Source organism: Theropithecus gelada, chromosome 20 (genome assembly GCF_003255815.1).
Source record: "Theropithecus gelada isolate Dixy chromosome 20, Tgel_1.0, whole genome shotgun sequence".
Taxonomy (NCBI): domain Eukaryota; kingdom Metazoa; phylum Chordata; class Mammalia; order Primates; family Cercopithecidae; genus Theropithecus; species Theropithecus gelada.
The window spans coordinates 62,957,024-62,975,504 of record NC_037688.1 but is presented as its reverse complement, the minus strand read 5'-3'; the positions used below and the strand labels follow the sequence as shown (position 1 = coordinate 62,975,504).

Here is an 18,481-nt window from a genome sequence, read left to right as displayed (position 1 = left end):
GCGCGATCTCGGCTCACTGCAAGCTCCGCCTCCCAGGTTCAGGCCATTCTCCTGCCTCAGCCTCCGAGTAGCTGGGACTACCACGCCCGGCTAGTTTTTTGTATTTTTAGTAGAGACGGGGTTTCACCATGTTAGCCAGGATGGTCTCGATCTCCTGACCTCGTGATCCACCCGCCTCGGCCTCCCAAAGTGCTGGGATTACAGGCTTGAGCCACCGCGCCCGGCGCTATGATTTATTAAATACTACCAGAGCCAAAGCCATGCTAAGCATTTAACATACGTCCTTTTATTTCCCTTAAGCCTCACAGTCACCTGATGAGGAGGGATTCACTAACCCTTTTACCAGTGAGGAAACCGAGGCATGGCAAGGTCAGGTGGGTTTTTCAAGGACACGTCGCTTGGCAGTAGTTGAACCAAGATGTGAAAGAACTCAGGATTCTCTGACTCCAAAGCTCCTACATTTTTTTTTTCTTCTTTAATGTAGAGATGGAGTCCCTCTGTGTTGCCCAGGCTTGTCTCGAACTCCAGGGCTCAAGTGATCCTCCCACCTCACCGTCCCAAAGTGCTGGGATTACAGGTGTGAGTCCCTGTGCCTGGCCCTAAGGCTGCTTTCTCTCTACAACGAGAGTTGAATAGTTGCAACAGAGACAATATGGCCACAAATCCTAAACTATTTACTATTGGCCCTTTACAGAAAAAGTTTGTGGATGCCTGTCATATAGGAAATGGCATTTGAAATGGGCCTTGAAAAATAGGGAGAAATTCTTTTTTAAAATGCAAGTTTATCTATGCCCACAAAAAATGGGAACATATGTAAAAGTGTTTAGAAGAAACCAGAATTGATAATTTTACCACCTATAGGTTAACATCTTGGCACACTGCATCTGAAGCTCTTTTTCAAAATTTTTATTTTATTTTATTTTATTTTACTTTTATTTTTTTAAGACAAGGTCTCACTCTGTCACCTAAGCTGCAGTGCAACGGTGCATCTCAGCTCACTGCAACCTCCACCTCCCAGGTTCAAGTTATTCTCCTGCCTCAGCCTCCCTAGTAGCTGGGATCACAGACGCATACCACCCCGACTAGCTAGTTTTTGTATTTTTAGTAGAGACGGGTTTCAAAAAGTTGGCCAGGCTGGTCTTGAACTCCTGGCCTCATGTGATCCACCTGACTCAGCCTCCCAAAATGCTGGGATTACAGGCATGAAACACTGCTCCTGGCCAGTTCTTCTTCTTCTTCTTTTTTAATCTAATTTTATTTTTAAAGATATCTTGCTCTATTGCCCAGGCTGGTTTCAGACTCCTGAGCTCAAGTGATCCTCCCACCTCAGCCTCCTGAGTAGCTGGGACTATAGATACTATAGATGCATACAACCATGCTAAGCTCCCAGACTTTTATTAATTTGTTTTTCCTACCCAAGGTCAAATTACATATACATCATGGCCTCTTGGTTTTCATTGGTTTACTAGACATTAGAGAGATTTGTAACAGGTAGGTTTGGGGTTGAAAGGTCGTTAGAGACACAGGACAGAGGCTGAGCCTCCCTGTGGAGGAGGGAGAGCTGGTGATCTAGTCAGACTCTGTGGGCTTTGGGCTGTGGTCCAGGCACAGGGCTGGGAGGGGTAGAAGAGTAAACTGGGGGCCTAAGGCCTGACTTCAGTCTGCAGATGGGTGATGTTTTTGGCTCATGTCATTGAACCCATACAATGCTGTGATGTATTTTTGAAGTAGTTGATACTTTTTGTTTCTTTTTTTTTTTTGAGATGGAGTCTCACTCTGTCGCCCAGGCTGGAATAATGCAGTGGTGCAATCTCAGTTCACTGCAACTTCCACCTCCTGTGTTCAAGGGATTCTTGTGCCTCAGCCTCCCAAGTAGCTGGGATTACAGACATGCACATCACGCCTGGCTAATTTTTGTATTTTTAGTAGAGACGGGGTTTCACCATGTTGCCAGGCTGGTCTTGAATTCCTGGCCTCATGTGATCCACCTGCCTCGGCCTCCCAAAGTGCTGGGATTATAGGTGTGAGCCACCTTGCTTGGCCCCAAACAGCATTCTTGAAACTAATGGACTTCTCTTAAACTCTCTCTCTTTTGGAAGTTTTATATGAAGACAAATCAACTGTGGCTAATCTGACTTTGTAAATAAGCACCAAACACTTTGCCTCTTTTCCGGCAGACAACTAAGATGAAAATAACCAGCTAGCTTTATTGGACAGAGCAGGGGTTGACATATTTTTCCTGTAAAGGACCAAATAGTAAGTATTTTAGACTTTGTGAACCCATATGATCTCTGCTGCAACTACTTGTCATACAGAAGTAGTCATAGACAATATATGAATAAGCATGGATGTTTTTCAATAAAACTTTATGGACACTAAAATTTGAATTTCATAGAAGTTTCATGTATTATGAAACATGATTCTTTAGGTTTTTTCTCACACTGTTTAGTTAGCTTGCAAGCTATACAAAAACAACTGGCAGCAGGGTGCATTTGGCCATCGGGACATAGGTTGCTGCTCTCTGGCCTGGTATAAGAGAATCCCTGGTCCGGGTGTGGTGGCTCACACCTGTAATCCCAGTACTTTGGGAGGCTGAGGTGGGCAGATCACCTAAGATTGGGAGTTCAAGACCAGCCTAACCAACATGGAGAAACCCCATCTCTACTAAAAATACAAAATTAGCCATGTGTGGTGGCACATGCCTGTAGTCCCATCTACTTGGGAGGCTGAGGCAGGAGAATCCCTTGAACCCAGGAGGCGGAGGTTGCCATGAGTGGAGATCACACCACTGTGCTCCAGCCTGGGCAACAAGAGTGAAACTCTGTCTCAAAAAAAAAAAAAAAAAAAAAAAAAAAAAAAGAGAATCCCTGAACATTTGAGTTAAAATGGACTTTAAAGTCTGTTTGGTTCATCTTATTATTCTATGAATGCAAAAACTGAGGCTTAGCTTTGCTGGGCTTTAACAAAAAACAAATAGCTGTTTCCAATGTTGATTAAAATTCCAAAGAACCCCAGAAATGTAGGATAGAGCTAGGCAGGTGGCAGGAGGCCGGACATATGATACCTGGAAAATGGTAGAATTTTTTTTTTTTTAATTTCAAACAGGGTCTCACTCTGTGGCCCAGGCTGGAGTGCAGTGGTGTGATCACTGCTCACTGCAGCCACGACTTCTCGGGCTCAGGTGATTCTCCCAGTTCAGCCTCCCAAGTTGCTGGGACTACAAATGTGCGCCACCACGCCCAGCTTATTTTTTGTATTTTTAGTAGAGACGGGGTTTTGCCGTGTTGCCCAAGCTGACCTTGAACTCCTGGGTTCAAGCAATCCACCTATCTCAGCCTCTCAAAATGCTGATATTACAGGCATGAGCCAACACGCCTAGACAGGATTTTTTTTAGACAAATAATAATTTTTAAAAATTAGACTTGCTCACATTGAGTCTACCTTTCCAGCTACATTTCCTATTACCTTCTCCAACAACTTCTCATGGCATATACCAGAGTTGTGAGATAACTTCTCAGTATTTCCTTAATACCTCTCTTTGCTTTTCCAAATGCTGTCTCTTCTGCCTAGAATATCCTTCCTGGCAAACTCCTATTCATTTTTCAAAATCCTGGGCCATTGTCAGGCCTCCAGGACTTCCCCAACCTTCCCATCCCTTTTCTATATTCCATGGCTCTTCTTCAAATAGTGAGTAAATCAGATATGACATGGTATCAACATTATTCATCTATGGGCTGCCTTCTGCTAGACTGAAGAGCTTCTTTCTTTCTTTTTTTCTTTTTTTGAGAGGAAGTCTCACTCTGTCGCCCAGGCTGGAGTGCAGTGATATGATCTCTGCTCACTACAACCTCTGCCTCCTGAGTTCAAGCAATTCTCCCACCTCAGCCTCCCTAGTAGCTGAGATTACAGGTGTACACCACTACACCCTGCTAATTTTTGTATTTTTAGTAGAGACAGCATTTTGCCATGTTGGCCAGGCTAGTCTCGAACTCCTGACCTCAGGGGATCCACCCGCCTCAGCTTCCCAAAGTGCTGGGATTATAGGCATGAGCCACCCTGCCCGGCCTAGACTGAGAGTTTCTAAGGGGCAGGACTGTGTCTTGATCATCTTCCCAGCCACTAGCCTGATGTCTGGAGGTTGGGTCCCAGAGAAGGCAGTGGTGGGACAGCATCTCACCTGAATCTGGCATTGGTGCTCTCAGGAACAATCACCTCCTCACAAATCTTCTCCAGTGTAGGCATCCAGCTTGTGGCCAGATGGCAGTTCTGTAAGACTACCCAGGTCCCGTCTTTGATGGCATTGTTGATCATTCTGGCAGCAATAGGGCCTTGGCCTTGGCCAAGGGAGATGGTCTGTGTTCTGGTACCTCCCATACCAAGGTCGTCAGCAAACTTCAGCAGGCCTGAGACCAGGAAGAAAGGAGGCTTTTGAAAGATGACAGGCTAGCTAAGAGTAACAGAATAGCCACATCAACAATAAACATGGCTCGGTGTGGTGGCTCACACCTGTAATCCCAACACTTTGGGAGGCCGAGGTGGGAGGATCACTTGAGCTCAGGAGTTGGAGATCAGCCTGGGCAACACAGTGAGACTCTGTCTCTATTTAAACACACACACACACATATACACACACGCACGCACCAATACCAACACAAAAGGTGGGGTTCACATTAAAATTTTGGACTCAGAAAAAAACTCATTGGCTTCTGTTAATTACAAAATAAACATCTCTCTGGGGAAGCTCAAGACATCAGGTCAGATGGCAGATGAAGCTACAACCAACTTCTCTTTTGCTTTAAACACATAGACATTCAGGATAAAAAAAGGAATTATCTGAACTGAAAAGAAAAAAAAAAAATCAAGGTTTGAAAGAAAGGGATATTCCCAGGTGCCAAAAATGGGTAACTCAAAAATAAAGAGGTGAGCACATAATCAAATAACTAGGAAACTGATTTTTGCAAATTTATTTTAATGAGAAATATAAGCATTTGTAAAGTGAAATAAGTAAGTCTCTCACTTCTCTCTTCCCAGTGGTAGCCAGTGTTACTAGATTTGTGAATCCTTCCAGAAATATTTTATGTATTTAAGTAAATGCATATATATGATTAAATTTATATGAATTGTAGAATACTGCATTTTTTCCCACTTAACAATGTACGTATCTTATAGGTCTCTTCCACATTAGTACATGTATTAAGGCTTTTTTCTTTCATGGATACATAGTATATCACCATTGGAAAATACCACACTTTATTTCATTACTCTAGATGTTAAAGTTTTAATGTCCATGGGAGATACAGCTTTGCACTCATAAGAGGTGGGGAGCTGGAACTGAGACATTTGCATAAGGTTAGGATTCTCAAAGTGCCATACCTTCATGTTATGAAGACCAGACATTTGGCCAGATGTGGTGGCTCATGCCTGTAATCCCAGCACTTTGGGAGGCCGAGATGAGAGGATCACTTGAGGTTAGGAATTCGAGACAAGCATGGCCAACATGGTGAAACCCCATCTCTACTAAAAATACAAATATTAGCTGGGTTTGGTGGTGCATGCCTGTAGTCTGAGCTACCTGGGAGGCTGAAGCAGGAAAATTGCTTGAGCCCGGGGAGAGGCGGAGGTTGCAGTGAGCTGAGATCGTGCCACTGCACTCCAGCCTGGGTTACACAGTGAGACTCCATCTCAAAAAACAAACAAACAAAAAGAAGGCCATTTGACTACTGACCTAAGGAAAAGACATGGAAGCTCATAACTGGTCTGGAGCCTGGATGAAAAAAACAAACAACTCTCCAGTGAAAAATCAAAACACTGTTTATGCCACATGAATTTGAGGAGTGTGAGTTCACAGTACTCTCTGGTGTGGGATTCCTAAGCTGAGAAATTTCCCATAAAATTTGATTCAGAATGGCGACCCCCACTTCGCCCCCTGGGGTACCACTGTTTGCACAGGCAAAGTTGTTCTATAGGGACACCCCTAAAACCCAAAGTATATGAGACTCCTGCAAAACAACACAAATCTGCTGATGGTGAACTCACAATAAAAAAAAATACACGAGGAAGTACATCACCATGAGGGGCAGGCAGCACATAAAAAAAAAATCAGGGTTAATATTCTAAGGATTACATATGGTCTCTGTTACGAGCTGCATCGTGTCCCTAGCAAAATTCATACATTGAAGTCCTAATTTCAGGTACCTCAGAATGTAACTGTTCAGTAGCTGGAGATAGGGTCTTTGCAGAGGCAAAGTTAAAATGAGTTCATTACAATGGGCCTTAATCCAATATGACTGATATCCTTATGAGAAGAGGAGATGAGGACAGACACAGAGAGAAGGCCCTGTGCAGACATAGGGAGAAGATGACCATCAGCAAGCCAAGCAGAGAGGCCTTAAAAGAAACCATCCCTGCCAAAAGCTTGATTTCAAACTTCTTTCTTTGAGAATTGTGAGAAAATAAATTGCTGTTTGTTTGTTTTTTGAGATGCAGTTTCGCTCTTGTTGCCCAGGCTGGAGTGCAATGGCACAATCTTGGCTCACCACAACCTCCACCTCCCAGATTCAAGCGATTCTCCTGCCTCTGCCTCCCGAGTAGCTCATGCCAGTAATCCCAGCACTTTGGGAGGCCAAGATGGGTGGATCACTTGAGGTCAGGAGTTCAAGACCAGCCTGGCCAGCATCGTGAAACCCCATCTCTACTAAAAATACAAAAATTAGCTGGACGTAGTGGCACGTGCCTGTAATCCCAGCTACTCGGGAGGCTGAGGCACGAGAATTGCTTGAACCCGAGAGGTGGAGGTTGCAGTGAACCAATATCATGCCACTGCACTACAGCCTGGGCGACAGAGCAAGACTCTGTCTCAAAATAAATAAATAAATAAAATAAAATAATAAAAAATAAAACAATAATCATCATCATTGTGCACTGGCTAGTGAAATAATGGATCTCGGTAATGATTGTCATAGGCCACTAAAACTATTAAAGTCAGTGATTCCCAGCACTGGTTGCACATTGGAATGACTGGAAAGGCTTCATAAAACACAATTCATAAAACATCCCAAAGGTTTTAATTTAATTGGCCAAGGCTGTGGCCTATGCATTGAGATGCTTCTTTAAACTCCCCAGGTGATTCCAATGTGCAGCCAAGATTGAGAACCGTCACATTAGGTGAAAATCTGGTGGGAAACTTTATAAGGGAGGGAACGGGGGAACAGACAACCAGCTCACGCTGACAATGCCTGAGTCCCCAGACCTGTCTTTATCAGAAAAGACAGCCAGACAGTATGGATCTCGTGATGTGCGGCACTAGAAGGAACACAGAGTGAAGTTTCCTGTGGAATCATCCGAGCTGAATCTCACCAAGCTTCTATTTTGTTCTTTTTTTCTTTGGGAGGGGGCAGGGTCTGTCCCCTAGACCGGAGTGGTGTGATCATAGCTCATTGCGGCCTTGATCTCCCCAGGCTGAAGGGATCCTCCTACCTCAGCCTCCCAAGTAGCTGGAACTACAGGCATGTGCCACCGTTTCCAGCTAATTTTTTAAGGTTTTATAGCAATGGAGGTCTCACTATGTTGCCCAGGCTGGTCTCAAACTTCTGGGCTCAAGCAATCCTCCCAACTCATTCTCCCAAAGTGCTGGGATTACAGGCGTAAGCCACCTCTCCTGAACCCTCACAAGGTTTTTAAGGAAAAAACTTTGACTGAATTATCAAGATACAACAGTGGGAAATTTCTGCATTTCTGGTTTCTCTTGAAAAATCAGATGATCTAGCAATTCTGGGCTTACATTCCCAAATGGCCCAATTTGTGGGTGCCGAGTAGCAGCTGAGCTCTTTAGGTGGAAAAATAAGAGTTCTGTGGCTCCACCTCAGCGTATGAACCACTTGGCCTTCAAAGTCATCTGAACTTGAGATCCCTGCTGTAAGGGACGGGCTACTGATATCCACCCACACATTCTGGGCTTTCCGCCTCTCTTCCACAACACTCTGTTCTTACCTGCCATTGGGTCTGCACTTGGAGACAACACAAAAATCAAAGGCGCACAGCAGCTGGAATCATTGTAGGATCCCTGGAGATCGAAGGTAGGGGCTTCGATGTACAGCTTTCCCATGTGTTCAGCAATGAACTCCCGGATCGCTGGCACTATTTTGTCAGGCCGCAAACATCGGAGGATCACCATCTTCTCCAGTCCTTGACAGAACTTCCAAGATCCAGGGAGTTGCTCCTCGTGAGGCCAGGCTGAGTCATAGATCAGCTTCCATTCATCCAGGTTCTGTTCCAAATGGTCCTTCAGGCCGTGCAATTTGGGTAAAGCAGATGCACGGACAATCTCCGCCCATGCCTTCTCAGACAGCCATTGGGGAGCTGGGTTGGGGTAGGGGTTATCCAGCGCGACGCCTCCAGTGAGAAGGAAGTACCACACCTCCTCCGTAATTTCCTTCTTCTGTTTCATGATGCCGATGGTCAGGAGGAGAGAGAAGAGTAGCTTGTCCTTCTCAAACAGAGAACGGCACACGTTGTTGTAGATACTGAGGGTGAAATGGTCAATGATGTACTCGATGCGCAGATTCAGTTCTTCGCTCTTCGTGCTATGGGCCAGGGAATGCATGTAGAGATGTATGAACCAAGTCAGGGAGTACTGGTACATCGGCTCGATGTTGGCCAGGTCCGAGATACAAAAGAAGATGGTGGCGGAATGCACAGCCACTGGCTTATAGCCCATCCGAGTCTCGTCAATCTGCATTTCTGTCATGGAGGCAACTTTCTGTTTCTCCGAGATCTCTTCAGATAGCACTTTGGAGGAGGACAGAACTTTGATGGCGGTTTCATCCTCCAGGATGTTACCCTTGGACATGGAGAGAACCTCTAAGATCTTATCTTCAATTTCTTTGAGATGCTTCTTGTTCTCTGCGCTTTCCACAATCAACTGGTTCTTTTTCTCTTCCAGCTCTGGCTTCTCCTTCGCAGCCACGATGCCAAGGAGTTGATCTTGGAGACCCAAGGGGGTGATCATGAAGTTGAGGAGACAGACTTTCACGGCAACTTCTGGGAGGTAATGTGGATTCCTCAAACGGGTTGTGATGTATAACTTAAAATCCCTGGAATATTCGATGATGTTTTCACCCAGCCTCATGTACTCAACTCCTTGCTGTTTGAATGTTGCCTTGAGCAAGATAGGTTCGATAGAAGCATCCAGCTCTTCACCAATGTTTTCAATCAAGACAGGGGTGCCCAACTGCAGCGCATTTTCCAGCATCCTCATGTAGTTGCTATCAGAGAACTTGATGACAGCCAGTTTATTCGCCTTCTCCATGTTCTTAATCCATTTATTGGCCTGCCCCTGAGGGTCAATCATTAAGGCCCAGCGTCTGGAATTGGACACAATGATGCCGTTGTCGATGGAGAAGGAGTCAACGGGAAGCCCAGCAATCTGCCAGGCACGGATTTTTATGGGATCCCCTAACGTGTGGCTGAGACTGAAGTCACTAGAGCCGGGGATGACCTTGTCCTTACATTCAGCCAACCACTGATTTTGGCACTGGATCCGATAATCCACTGTAAAAGCGCCCAGGTAAGCCACGGTTCCTGAGGACAGCAACACGTCACCCGTCAGATTAGTATAGCGGATCCCCAGGTGCCGGGCAGCTTCGGTCCATCTGTCCTTCTCTCCCCCAAGACCACTGATCAGTTTCTCTGCCCTGACTAGCTTTTGGGAGCAGATTTCAATGTTTTCCTCCAAGTTCTTTTTCTTGGTGTTCATCTCCTCAAAGTCGTCATTCAGGGCCTGGAGCCGGTCTACCACCAGCTTCAGCTCTGCTCGTTTCTGATTCAGCTTCTGCATCTGTGCATCCAGCTTCCCCTCTGCTTCCCTCAGTCGCTCCCGTTTGGGAGCCACCACCTTGGCCACGCGATCGTACACCTCCATGGCCCTCACCCACTTGCACAGACCCTCGCAGGCCGAAGACACATTTTTAATGACAGTCGGCTGGAATTCCGGGTGATTGATAAACCTTTCCCGAATCCGCTTCATGGTCAGTGGGGGGATGTTGTCTTTGTCATACATCTTAAGACTCTCCAAGAATTTCAGATCCCCAAGAATCTTTTTGGATACCCCCCAGTAGTCTTCTATCATCTTACCTATTCGGAACAAGAAACACATAATGTATTAAGACATTCTGGCCGAGACTTAAAATTTTGCAGTGGTTACTGCTGGTATTTGAGAAAAAACAAAAACAAAAACATGGTCTGGGAGGCCCAGCCGACCTCACCAACCCCATCTCTGCCTCACTCCCTAAACTCGGGTTACAAAGGACCTTCCTTCAATTCCTTCATGACCCCAAGTGCTTATTACCATGAGCCCTTCACCGATACTGTAAATGGCATCTAGCTGGCTCCTGACCAGACCTCAGTTCTCATTTTATTTTATTTTGTTTTATATATTTATTTATTTTGAGACAGAGTCTTGCGCTGTTGGCCAGGCTTGAGTGCAGTGGTGCGATCTCGGCTCACTGCAACCTTCGCCTCCTGGGTTCAAGCGATCCTCCTGCCTCAGCCTCCCAAAGAGCTGGGACTATAGACATGTGCCACCACGCCTGGCTAATTTTTGTATTTTTAGTAGAGACGGGGTTTTACCATGTTGACCAGGCTGGTCTTAAACTCTTGACCTCATATGATCCACCCACCTCGGCCTCCCAAAGTGCTAAGATTCCAGGCCTGAGCCACCGCACCCAGCCAATTTTTTTTTTTTTTTTTTTTTTTTTGAGATGGAGTCTCACTCTTGTTGTCCAGGCTGGAGTGCAATGGTGCGACCTCGGCTCATTGCAACCTCTGCCTCCCAGGTTCAAGCGATTCTCCTACCTCAGCCTCCAGAGTAGCTAGGATTATAGGCACCTGCCACCACGCCCAGCTAATTTTTTTGTACTTTTAGTAGAGATGGGGTTTCACCATGTTGGACAGGCTGGTCTTGAACTCCTGACCTCAGGTGATCCACCTACCTCAGCCTCCCAAAGTGCTGGGATTACAGGCATGGTCCACCACGCCCAGCTGCGCCCAGCCAATCTTTGCATTTTTTATGGAGATGAGGCTTCGCCATGTTGCCCAGGTCAGAGGCCTCATTTTAAAAGCCATCGCCATTGAGGTTTCCCTTCAATTATTTTCTACCATCTACCTCTCCCTCAAAGCGGTAACCTTCTGCTGTTTCCTAGAACCTGGCACACTGCCTGGTACTTAGTTATCAATAAATATGGGTTGAATGAATAGTACCCCATTATCTTATTCATGGATGGAAAAGGCAGGAGGAGCCACAGCCCGTGGGGATGTTTAGAATATTCTTCCCTAGTCTGGGAGGTCGGTTGGATGGAGCCCAATCAATCCTCCCTGTGATGAACTGTGTGAGTGAGGCCAAGGTCTTGTGAGAATGAAGGAGGCTGGAAGAAGCAGCTTGCAGGCTTCCACCCATACAGAAGACTACCCGTGGCCTGCCCAGACACAAAGCCAGGCCCTTATTCCCCTTAGCACCCATCATGCTGACTAACGACTAATCAAGTGAGTCTCAATCCCATCCCGGAACAATGCTCCTTCTGTTGACACATTGGAAAAAATTCAGGAAGCTTTTTGGCCCGCGGTACTTGCCAAGCTCAGGCTCATCAAAAAAGTTATACTCTGAGACATCACATTGAGTACAGCAGGTCAAATGTGTCCCATTCCTAATTACAAGAGCAGAAATCGGCCAGATATTTCCTATGAAGGTTTCTGTTGGCATTCTAGAAAATGATCTGCTTCATTTAAATTCAAGGTACCCCTAACTAACTCACTCAATTGCTCTTTTGCTCCATCTCAATATACTCACTCAATTCCATGGTTTGGGTGAATAATAGGCATAATTTGCTTTAATTTTAATTTAATGATAGGTTCTGTGCTGATTATCAGTGATCCAAGATGAGAAATGGCATTCATGACCTGGCTGTGCTTTGTGTATCTCAGCAGGTCTCAACCCCAGCTGCAGGCAGAGCTTAAAAAAAAAAAAATTCTACTGCTCAGGCTGCATCCCAGACCAATGGAATGAGACTCTCTAGGAGTGGGGCATGGATTTCTGCTTTTTTTTTTTTTTTTGGAAACGGAGTTTCGTTCTTGTTGCCCAGGCTGGAGCGCAATGGCGTGGTCTCGGCTCACTGCAACTTCTGCCTCCCGGATTCAAGCAATTCTCCTGCCTCAGCCTTCCAAGTAGCTGGGATTACAGGCACACACTACCATGCCCAGCTAATTTTTTTTTTTTTTTTGTGTGTGTGTTTTTGGTAGAGACGGGATTTCACCATGTCGGCCAGGTTGGTCTCAAACTCCTGACCTCAGGTGATCGCCCATGTTGGCCTCCCAGAGTGCTGGGATGACAGGAGTGACCTACGGCGCCTGCCTGACTTCTGCATTCTTTAAGCTCTCCAGGTGATTCCAGGGTGCAGAAGTGCTATCTAGCTCATCTTTGCTCAAGGCCAACTTATTATACCTCAGCTGCTTCCCTAAAGGATGCTCTTGTAAAGTCCACTCCTTGCTTGGCTCTTCCTGATGAGCTTTGCATCTGTTTTATGTGATTGTAGGCCTGACAGCCGCCAGAGAAGAGGGAATACTAAGCAATGGGAAGCAGGAGCCAGAAGGTCTCAAATGAGGGATCAGGGATTTCTTTTTTGAGATAGGGTCTCACTCTGTCATAGAGGCTAAAGAGCAGTGGCAGGATCACGGCTCACTGCAGCCTCAACCTCCCAGGCTCAAGCGTTCCTCTCTTCTCAGCCTCCTGAGCAGCTGGGACTACAGATGTGCACCAGCACGCCTGGCTAAATTTCGTATTTTTTGTAGAGATGGGGTTTTGTCATGTTGTCCAGGCTGGTCTCAAACTCCTGGGCTCAAGTGATCCACCCACCTCAGCCTCCCAAATTGCTGGGATTACAGGTGTGAGCCACTGTGCCTGGATGGGATTAAAGTAGAGATTTCTAACATTATAGAAATAATGAAGGAATAGCCAGACTGCTCTCAGGATGGGAGGACTCAAAAGGCAGGAAATAGAACTGGAGGTGATTTTTAAAGTCATGGTTCAGCTCTAAGGCACTAGTCTCAATGCAAAGTCCTACATCTAATTTAAATTTGAAGGACAGTGAATATTCACCTGTTCATGTTTCTAGGCTCAACTGTAGAAGGGGCTTTCCTTCCTCCTTCCCCATTCCTTTCTCCCCATTTCTAATTCTCTGTATCCTCCTCTTTTTCTTTTTTCGTCTGTCCCCCCCTCTCTCTTTCTCCCCCTCCAGTTGCCGTCTCTGCCTGTCTTTGCCCTTGTCTCCTGTCCATGTCTCTCTCCCTCTAATTTTCCATTCCTCACTTCTGCTCCACCCACCCCCTCCCCCAACTCTTCCTCTCTGTCTTCCTGTGAGTGTTTGTGTCTCCCTGTCTGTCTCTCTTCTCTCTGGTCTCTTTTCTTCCCACTCTGTGTCTCTGTTTCTGTGTCTCTCTTTGTATCTCTGGCACTCCCTGTGTCTCTGCGTCTCTCTGTCTCCATTTCTCTGTCGCTCTCCACATATTTGTCTCTCAGTCTCTATTTCTACCTGTTTCTCTCCCCTCATGCCTTACTCTCTCCTGGATGTCTGCAACTCACTTGTTCGTGCAAGTCTCTCCCCCTCTCCTCTCTCTCTCTTTTTCTTTCTCTTTATCTGTGTGTGTGTGTGTGTGTTTCCCTGTCTCTTTCTCCTGATTTCCTTCTCTCCTGGTCCCCCTGTCCCTTTGGGTGCATATACATATGCATGCCTGTGTGTATGCATGTCTGCATGTGTGTGCATGCGTGTGTGTGTGCACATCTGTGTGTGCATGTTTGTGTATGCATGCATGTGTGTTCATGCATGGCTCTGTGTATGCGTGTGTGCATGCATGTCTATATGTGCACGCACATGTGTGCATGTCTGTGTGTGCATGCGTGTGCATGTTTCTGCATGTGTGTGCATGCGTGTGCATGTCTGTGCATGCGTGCATGCATGCATGTGTGTAGAGGTGTCTGGGTCTCCATTTATTTCTCAGTCTCCTCTCTGTTCCTTTCTTTGTCTCTGTCTCATTCTTTTCCTTTCCCTAACTCTCTTTCTCTGCTTCTCTCTCTGTTTCTCTCTCTCTGTAGCTCTCTTGGTCACCCATACATGACTGTGTTTGTTCCACACCAGGCCTTTTGTCTACCTGACCTTCATTTTTGTAATGACTTGCAGGGAGAGGCCTTGACTAAGCTCAGCTCCACCTACAGATACCTGCATTTTCCCAACTGACTGAGAGGGCGGAGGCTGCTGGAGAAGCGTGAGAGAGGCCTTGGGTGCACACACAGCCTGGTTTCTTTCTTAATTCCTCCAAACTCAATGATCTTGTCTGCATGCTTGGAGTCGACTTGGGGATGCAGTGGGGTGCTGGCACCCCACTGCCAGGAAAGAGCAGTCTGTGCAGGCATCTGGGTGGGGTGGGGTGGGGGTTACCGGAGCCACTGGGGTCTGGCTTCCTCTCTGGCTTCATCCCTTTCATGACGCAGATGCTCTCCATGACCAGCTTGACAGGGCCTGGTGGGTTCTGCATCGACTTCACCAGTGAGATGTCGGCCGGGTTCAGGGTGTCCAGAGCAGCTAGTGCAGCCTCGAGCGCAGGCATTGCCTCAGCTAGATCGCCCTCACATTCGTTCTGTGGGCAGCACGAGGACAAAGGAGATGAGTGCCCAGGGCCTGGCACACTGGGGGCAAAGCAGAGCTTCACTCCTACATGAGGAATCAGGAAGAGGTGCTTCCTCTTCCTCTTCCAGATCCCCTTTAACACGGTGCCTGCCCCTGAAGCTGGACAATGGCTCTGAGCGTTAACCAGCAGCCGGAACACATGCATGGCCTTTTGGGGCTGTGGTCTGGATGTCCCGAACATCTGAGCATTCAACTTATTTGCTTTTTTGGCCGGGCGCGGTGGCTCATGCCTATAATCCCAGCACTTTGGGAGGCCGAGGCGGGTGGATCACTTGAGGTCAGGAGTTCAAGACCAGCCTGGTCAACATGGCAAAATCCTGTCTCTACTACAAATACAAAAATTAGCCGGGCGTGGTGGCGGGCGCTTGTAATCCCAGCTACTCAGGAGGCTGAGGCAGAAGAATCGCCTGAACCCGGGAGGCGGAGGTTGCAGTGAACTGAGATTTTACCATTGCACTCCAGCCTGGCCATCAAGAGTGAAACGCTGTCTAAAAACAAAAACAAAAGACAAAAACAAAAAAACTCACATAGGCGTTGTTACCACATTTGTTTCTATGCTAAAAACATAATAATTTAAAGTTGCCCCTGAGTCTTAGCATGAAAAGAGCAATAGGATTGTTTGAGAGGTATGGAGTTCAGGGCAATGTGGCAAAAAGTAATCAGATCGCAGTAATTTTGGTATCACTCATCATCCTCATTAGGGGGGAAAGAAATAATTGGAAAGAATTGACCAAAGTAAGCAAATCATTATGCTCGTGAATCAAGTGTTGGTGACCTGATTCTTGCTTTTCCAGTCTCTTTGTCTTCCCAGTATGGATTTCTTTTCCTTTTTCTTTTCTTTCTTTTTTTTTTTTTTTTTTTGACAGAGTCTCGCTCTATCATCCAGGCTGGACTGCAGAAGCGGTGTGATCTCGGCTCACTGCAACCTCTGCTTCCCGGGTTCAAACAATTCTCGCACTTCAGGCTCCCGAGTAGCTGGGACTGCAGGCGCCCGCCACCAGGGCTGACTAACTTTTGTTTTTTTAGTATAGATGAGTTTTTACCATGTTGGCCAGGCTGGTCTCGAACTCCTGACCTCAGGTGATCCACTCGTCTCGGCCTCCCAAAGTGCTGGGATTACAGGCATGAGCCTCTGTGCCCAGCCATACTTTTGAGTTTCTCACAAATCACCTTTTTTTTTTCTTTTTTGGTAAAGAGCAGGGAACTCACTTTTTCTCCATATAAAGAAACACTAAAATTTATGTTTCTTAAAGGGAAATTAGGATCAAACAGAAACTCCTAATATGGATTTCATTTGCATTCCTGCTGTGCATTCGGTACCCTACTGGGCACTATTCCATGTTGTGTCATTTCTGGGAGTGTGAGGAGATTAGAGAAAATTAGCAACTCCTCCCGGGCAGGAGGACCACAGCCCTGAAAGGTCCAGGAAGGGATTCCAGTCCACACAAAAGCCTCAGGGAAGCTGCACCTCAGACACTGGTTTCTTCTCCTCCCTGGCTAGTTTCTTCCACTTCCTGACTCATCCCAGGATGTCACTCCCTGGAAGAGGGATGGGATGGCAGAGTATTGAGCCTCACCCTTTGCACTGAAACCTGATGTGGCAGTTTTTGCCTGGGAGTAGGTGTGGTGGGGTGTCCTGGGTCACCGCCTTACAAACCTTGTGCCATCACTCACCTCCCTCCTGCTCCAGCAAGTCACTGTTTGGCCTGACATTACAGAGCAGAGTCCTGGCTGTGCTGTTCTCCTTCCCTCCGTGACCCACATGTGGAGAGGGGCTAGCCTTGGTCCCATAGGCAAGTCCCCTTGGTATAGAGCAAAGAACAGCAGTTTTGGAGAATCGCTAACATAAACCCTTACGCTCTGGCACAGGCTACAAATGTTACATGTTTTCCTCTTAGTACCCCCACTTCGTAGATGAAGAAACTGAAGCGAGGAAAGGACAGAGCAAAAACTGAGCCCTGATGTACCTGCTTCTAGCACAGAACCATGGAAGAGTTGCCAATTCATGCGCCTCAGGGGGCCAGGCCAGTGAGTGTGAGTGGGTGGGGCTGGGGCTTTGGTGAATTGAAACACAGGAGCAGCATCTATTTAATACCGATGATGAGTGCAACCCGGGAGGGCAGCTTCAATGTTGCCAGGTTGCCTGATGTTTTCCAAAGAAAAGCTGAAAATTCAGAATTGTTACTTGAAATCTCCTGATTTTTTTTTTTTTTTTTTGAGATAAGATCTGACTCCGTTGTCCAGGCTAGAGTGCAGTGGTGTGACCACAGCTTACTGCAGCTCCTGGACTCAAGTGATCCTCCTGTCTCAGTCTCCTGAGTCGCTAAGACTACAGGTGTGCTCCACTGCACCTGGCCAATTTTTTTCTTTTTAGTTTTTTGTAGAGAAGAGTTTTAACTATTGCTACCCGGGCTGGTCTGAAATTCCTCCTGGCCTCAAGCCATCCTCCTGACTCAGCCTCCCAAAGCACTGGGATTAAAGGCATGACCCACATTGCCTGGTCTATTATTACTGATAGTTTCCATTCATCTCCTGTCTGTTCTATTAGGACTCTAAGTGAAAAAGCATCTGTAATTCAGGGTATTCATTATGTGACTCTGACAGGGATCAGACCCACCCAGGGGATCTCCCACAGGCCAGGTCTCTGGACTCAGTGGAGAAAAGCCAATCAAAAAGGCCTGCCCTTCTGAGACAATGCCCTATGACTTTTTTTTTTTTTTTTTTTTTGGTCACTCAGGCTGCAGTGGCATGATGTTGGCTCACTGCAACCTCTACCTCCCAGGTTCAAGTGATTCTTGTGCTTCAGCCTCCTGAATAGCTGGGATTACAGGTGCCCCACCACCAGACCCGGCTAATTTTTATATTTTTAGTAGAGACAGGGTTTCACCATATTGGCCAGGCTGGTCTCCAATTCTTGACCTCAAGTGATCCTCCTGCCTCAGCCTCCTAAAGTGCTGGGATTACAGGTGTGAGCCACAGCGCCTGGCCACCATGACCTACTTACGATAGAAGACAGACATAGGCTGCTTTTTGATCAAGCCCTTGTTTGAAGAATGGTTAAGAGAATTTTCTGTTAAGTGGGGGCATAGGTTCAAGTATATTAAGGTAAGTGCCATGAACCTTGGCTTCTAATCCCACTAACTAACCATGCAGCTCTAGAAAGTCAAGTTACCACTGAACCTCAATGCTGTCAACTCTCATATGCCCATGTCTGTCATTCTTTTTTTTTTCTTTTTCTTTTCTTTTTTTTTTTTTTGAGATAAGGTCTCGCTCTGTCGCTGAGGCTGGAGTGCATTGGTGAGATCTCGACTTACTGTAACCTCTACCTCTTAGATTCAAGAAATTCTCCCACCTCAACTTCCTGAGTAGCTGGTATTACAAGCATGTGCCACCATACCCAGCTAATTTTTGTATTTTTAGTAGAGGTAAGGTTTTATCATGTTGACCAGGCTGTTCTCGAACACCTGACCTCAAGTGATCTGTCCACCTTGGCCTCCTGAAGTGCTGAGGTTATAGGCATGAGCCACCTCTCCTGGCCCCATCTGTCATTCTAAAGTCTCAAAGTAGTTTTAATGCTCAAATGTAACCATGTACTTCAAAGTGCTTTGTGAAATATACAACATCACATCAATGCTAATAGAATAAATAGATTTTCTTTTACTACCTGAATGTAGGTCAAGCCCTTACCAGGACTATTTCCTCTCTGGCACAAGAATCACCTTCAAGTGGGTTTCCTCTAGGTTCAACAT

At 46.4% G+C, this 18,481-nt stretch overlaps 1 protein-coding gene across 1 annotated transcript in view; it reads right to left on the bottom strand.

Annotated features, from left to right (window-relative positions):
- Positions 1-18,481, bottom strand: part of DNAH3 (dynein axonemal heavy chain 3) — a 205,329-nt gene that overhangs the window by 22,164 nt on the left and 164,684 nt on the right. Inside the window, exons 52-54 of the mRNA XM_025369846.1 lie at positions 14,484-14,682; positions 7,990-10,131; positions 4,178-4,403 (exon numbers count right to left, since the gene is read on the bottom strand). Of these exons, the coding sequence (XP_025225631.1) occupies positions 4,178-4,403; positions 7,990-10,131; positions 14,484-14,682 (2,567 nt within the window). The remainder of the gene's footprint in view (positions 1-4,177; positions 4,404-7,989; positions 10,132-14,483; positions 14,683-18,481) is intronic.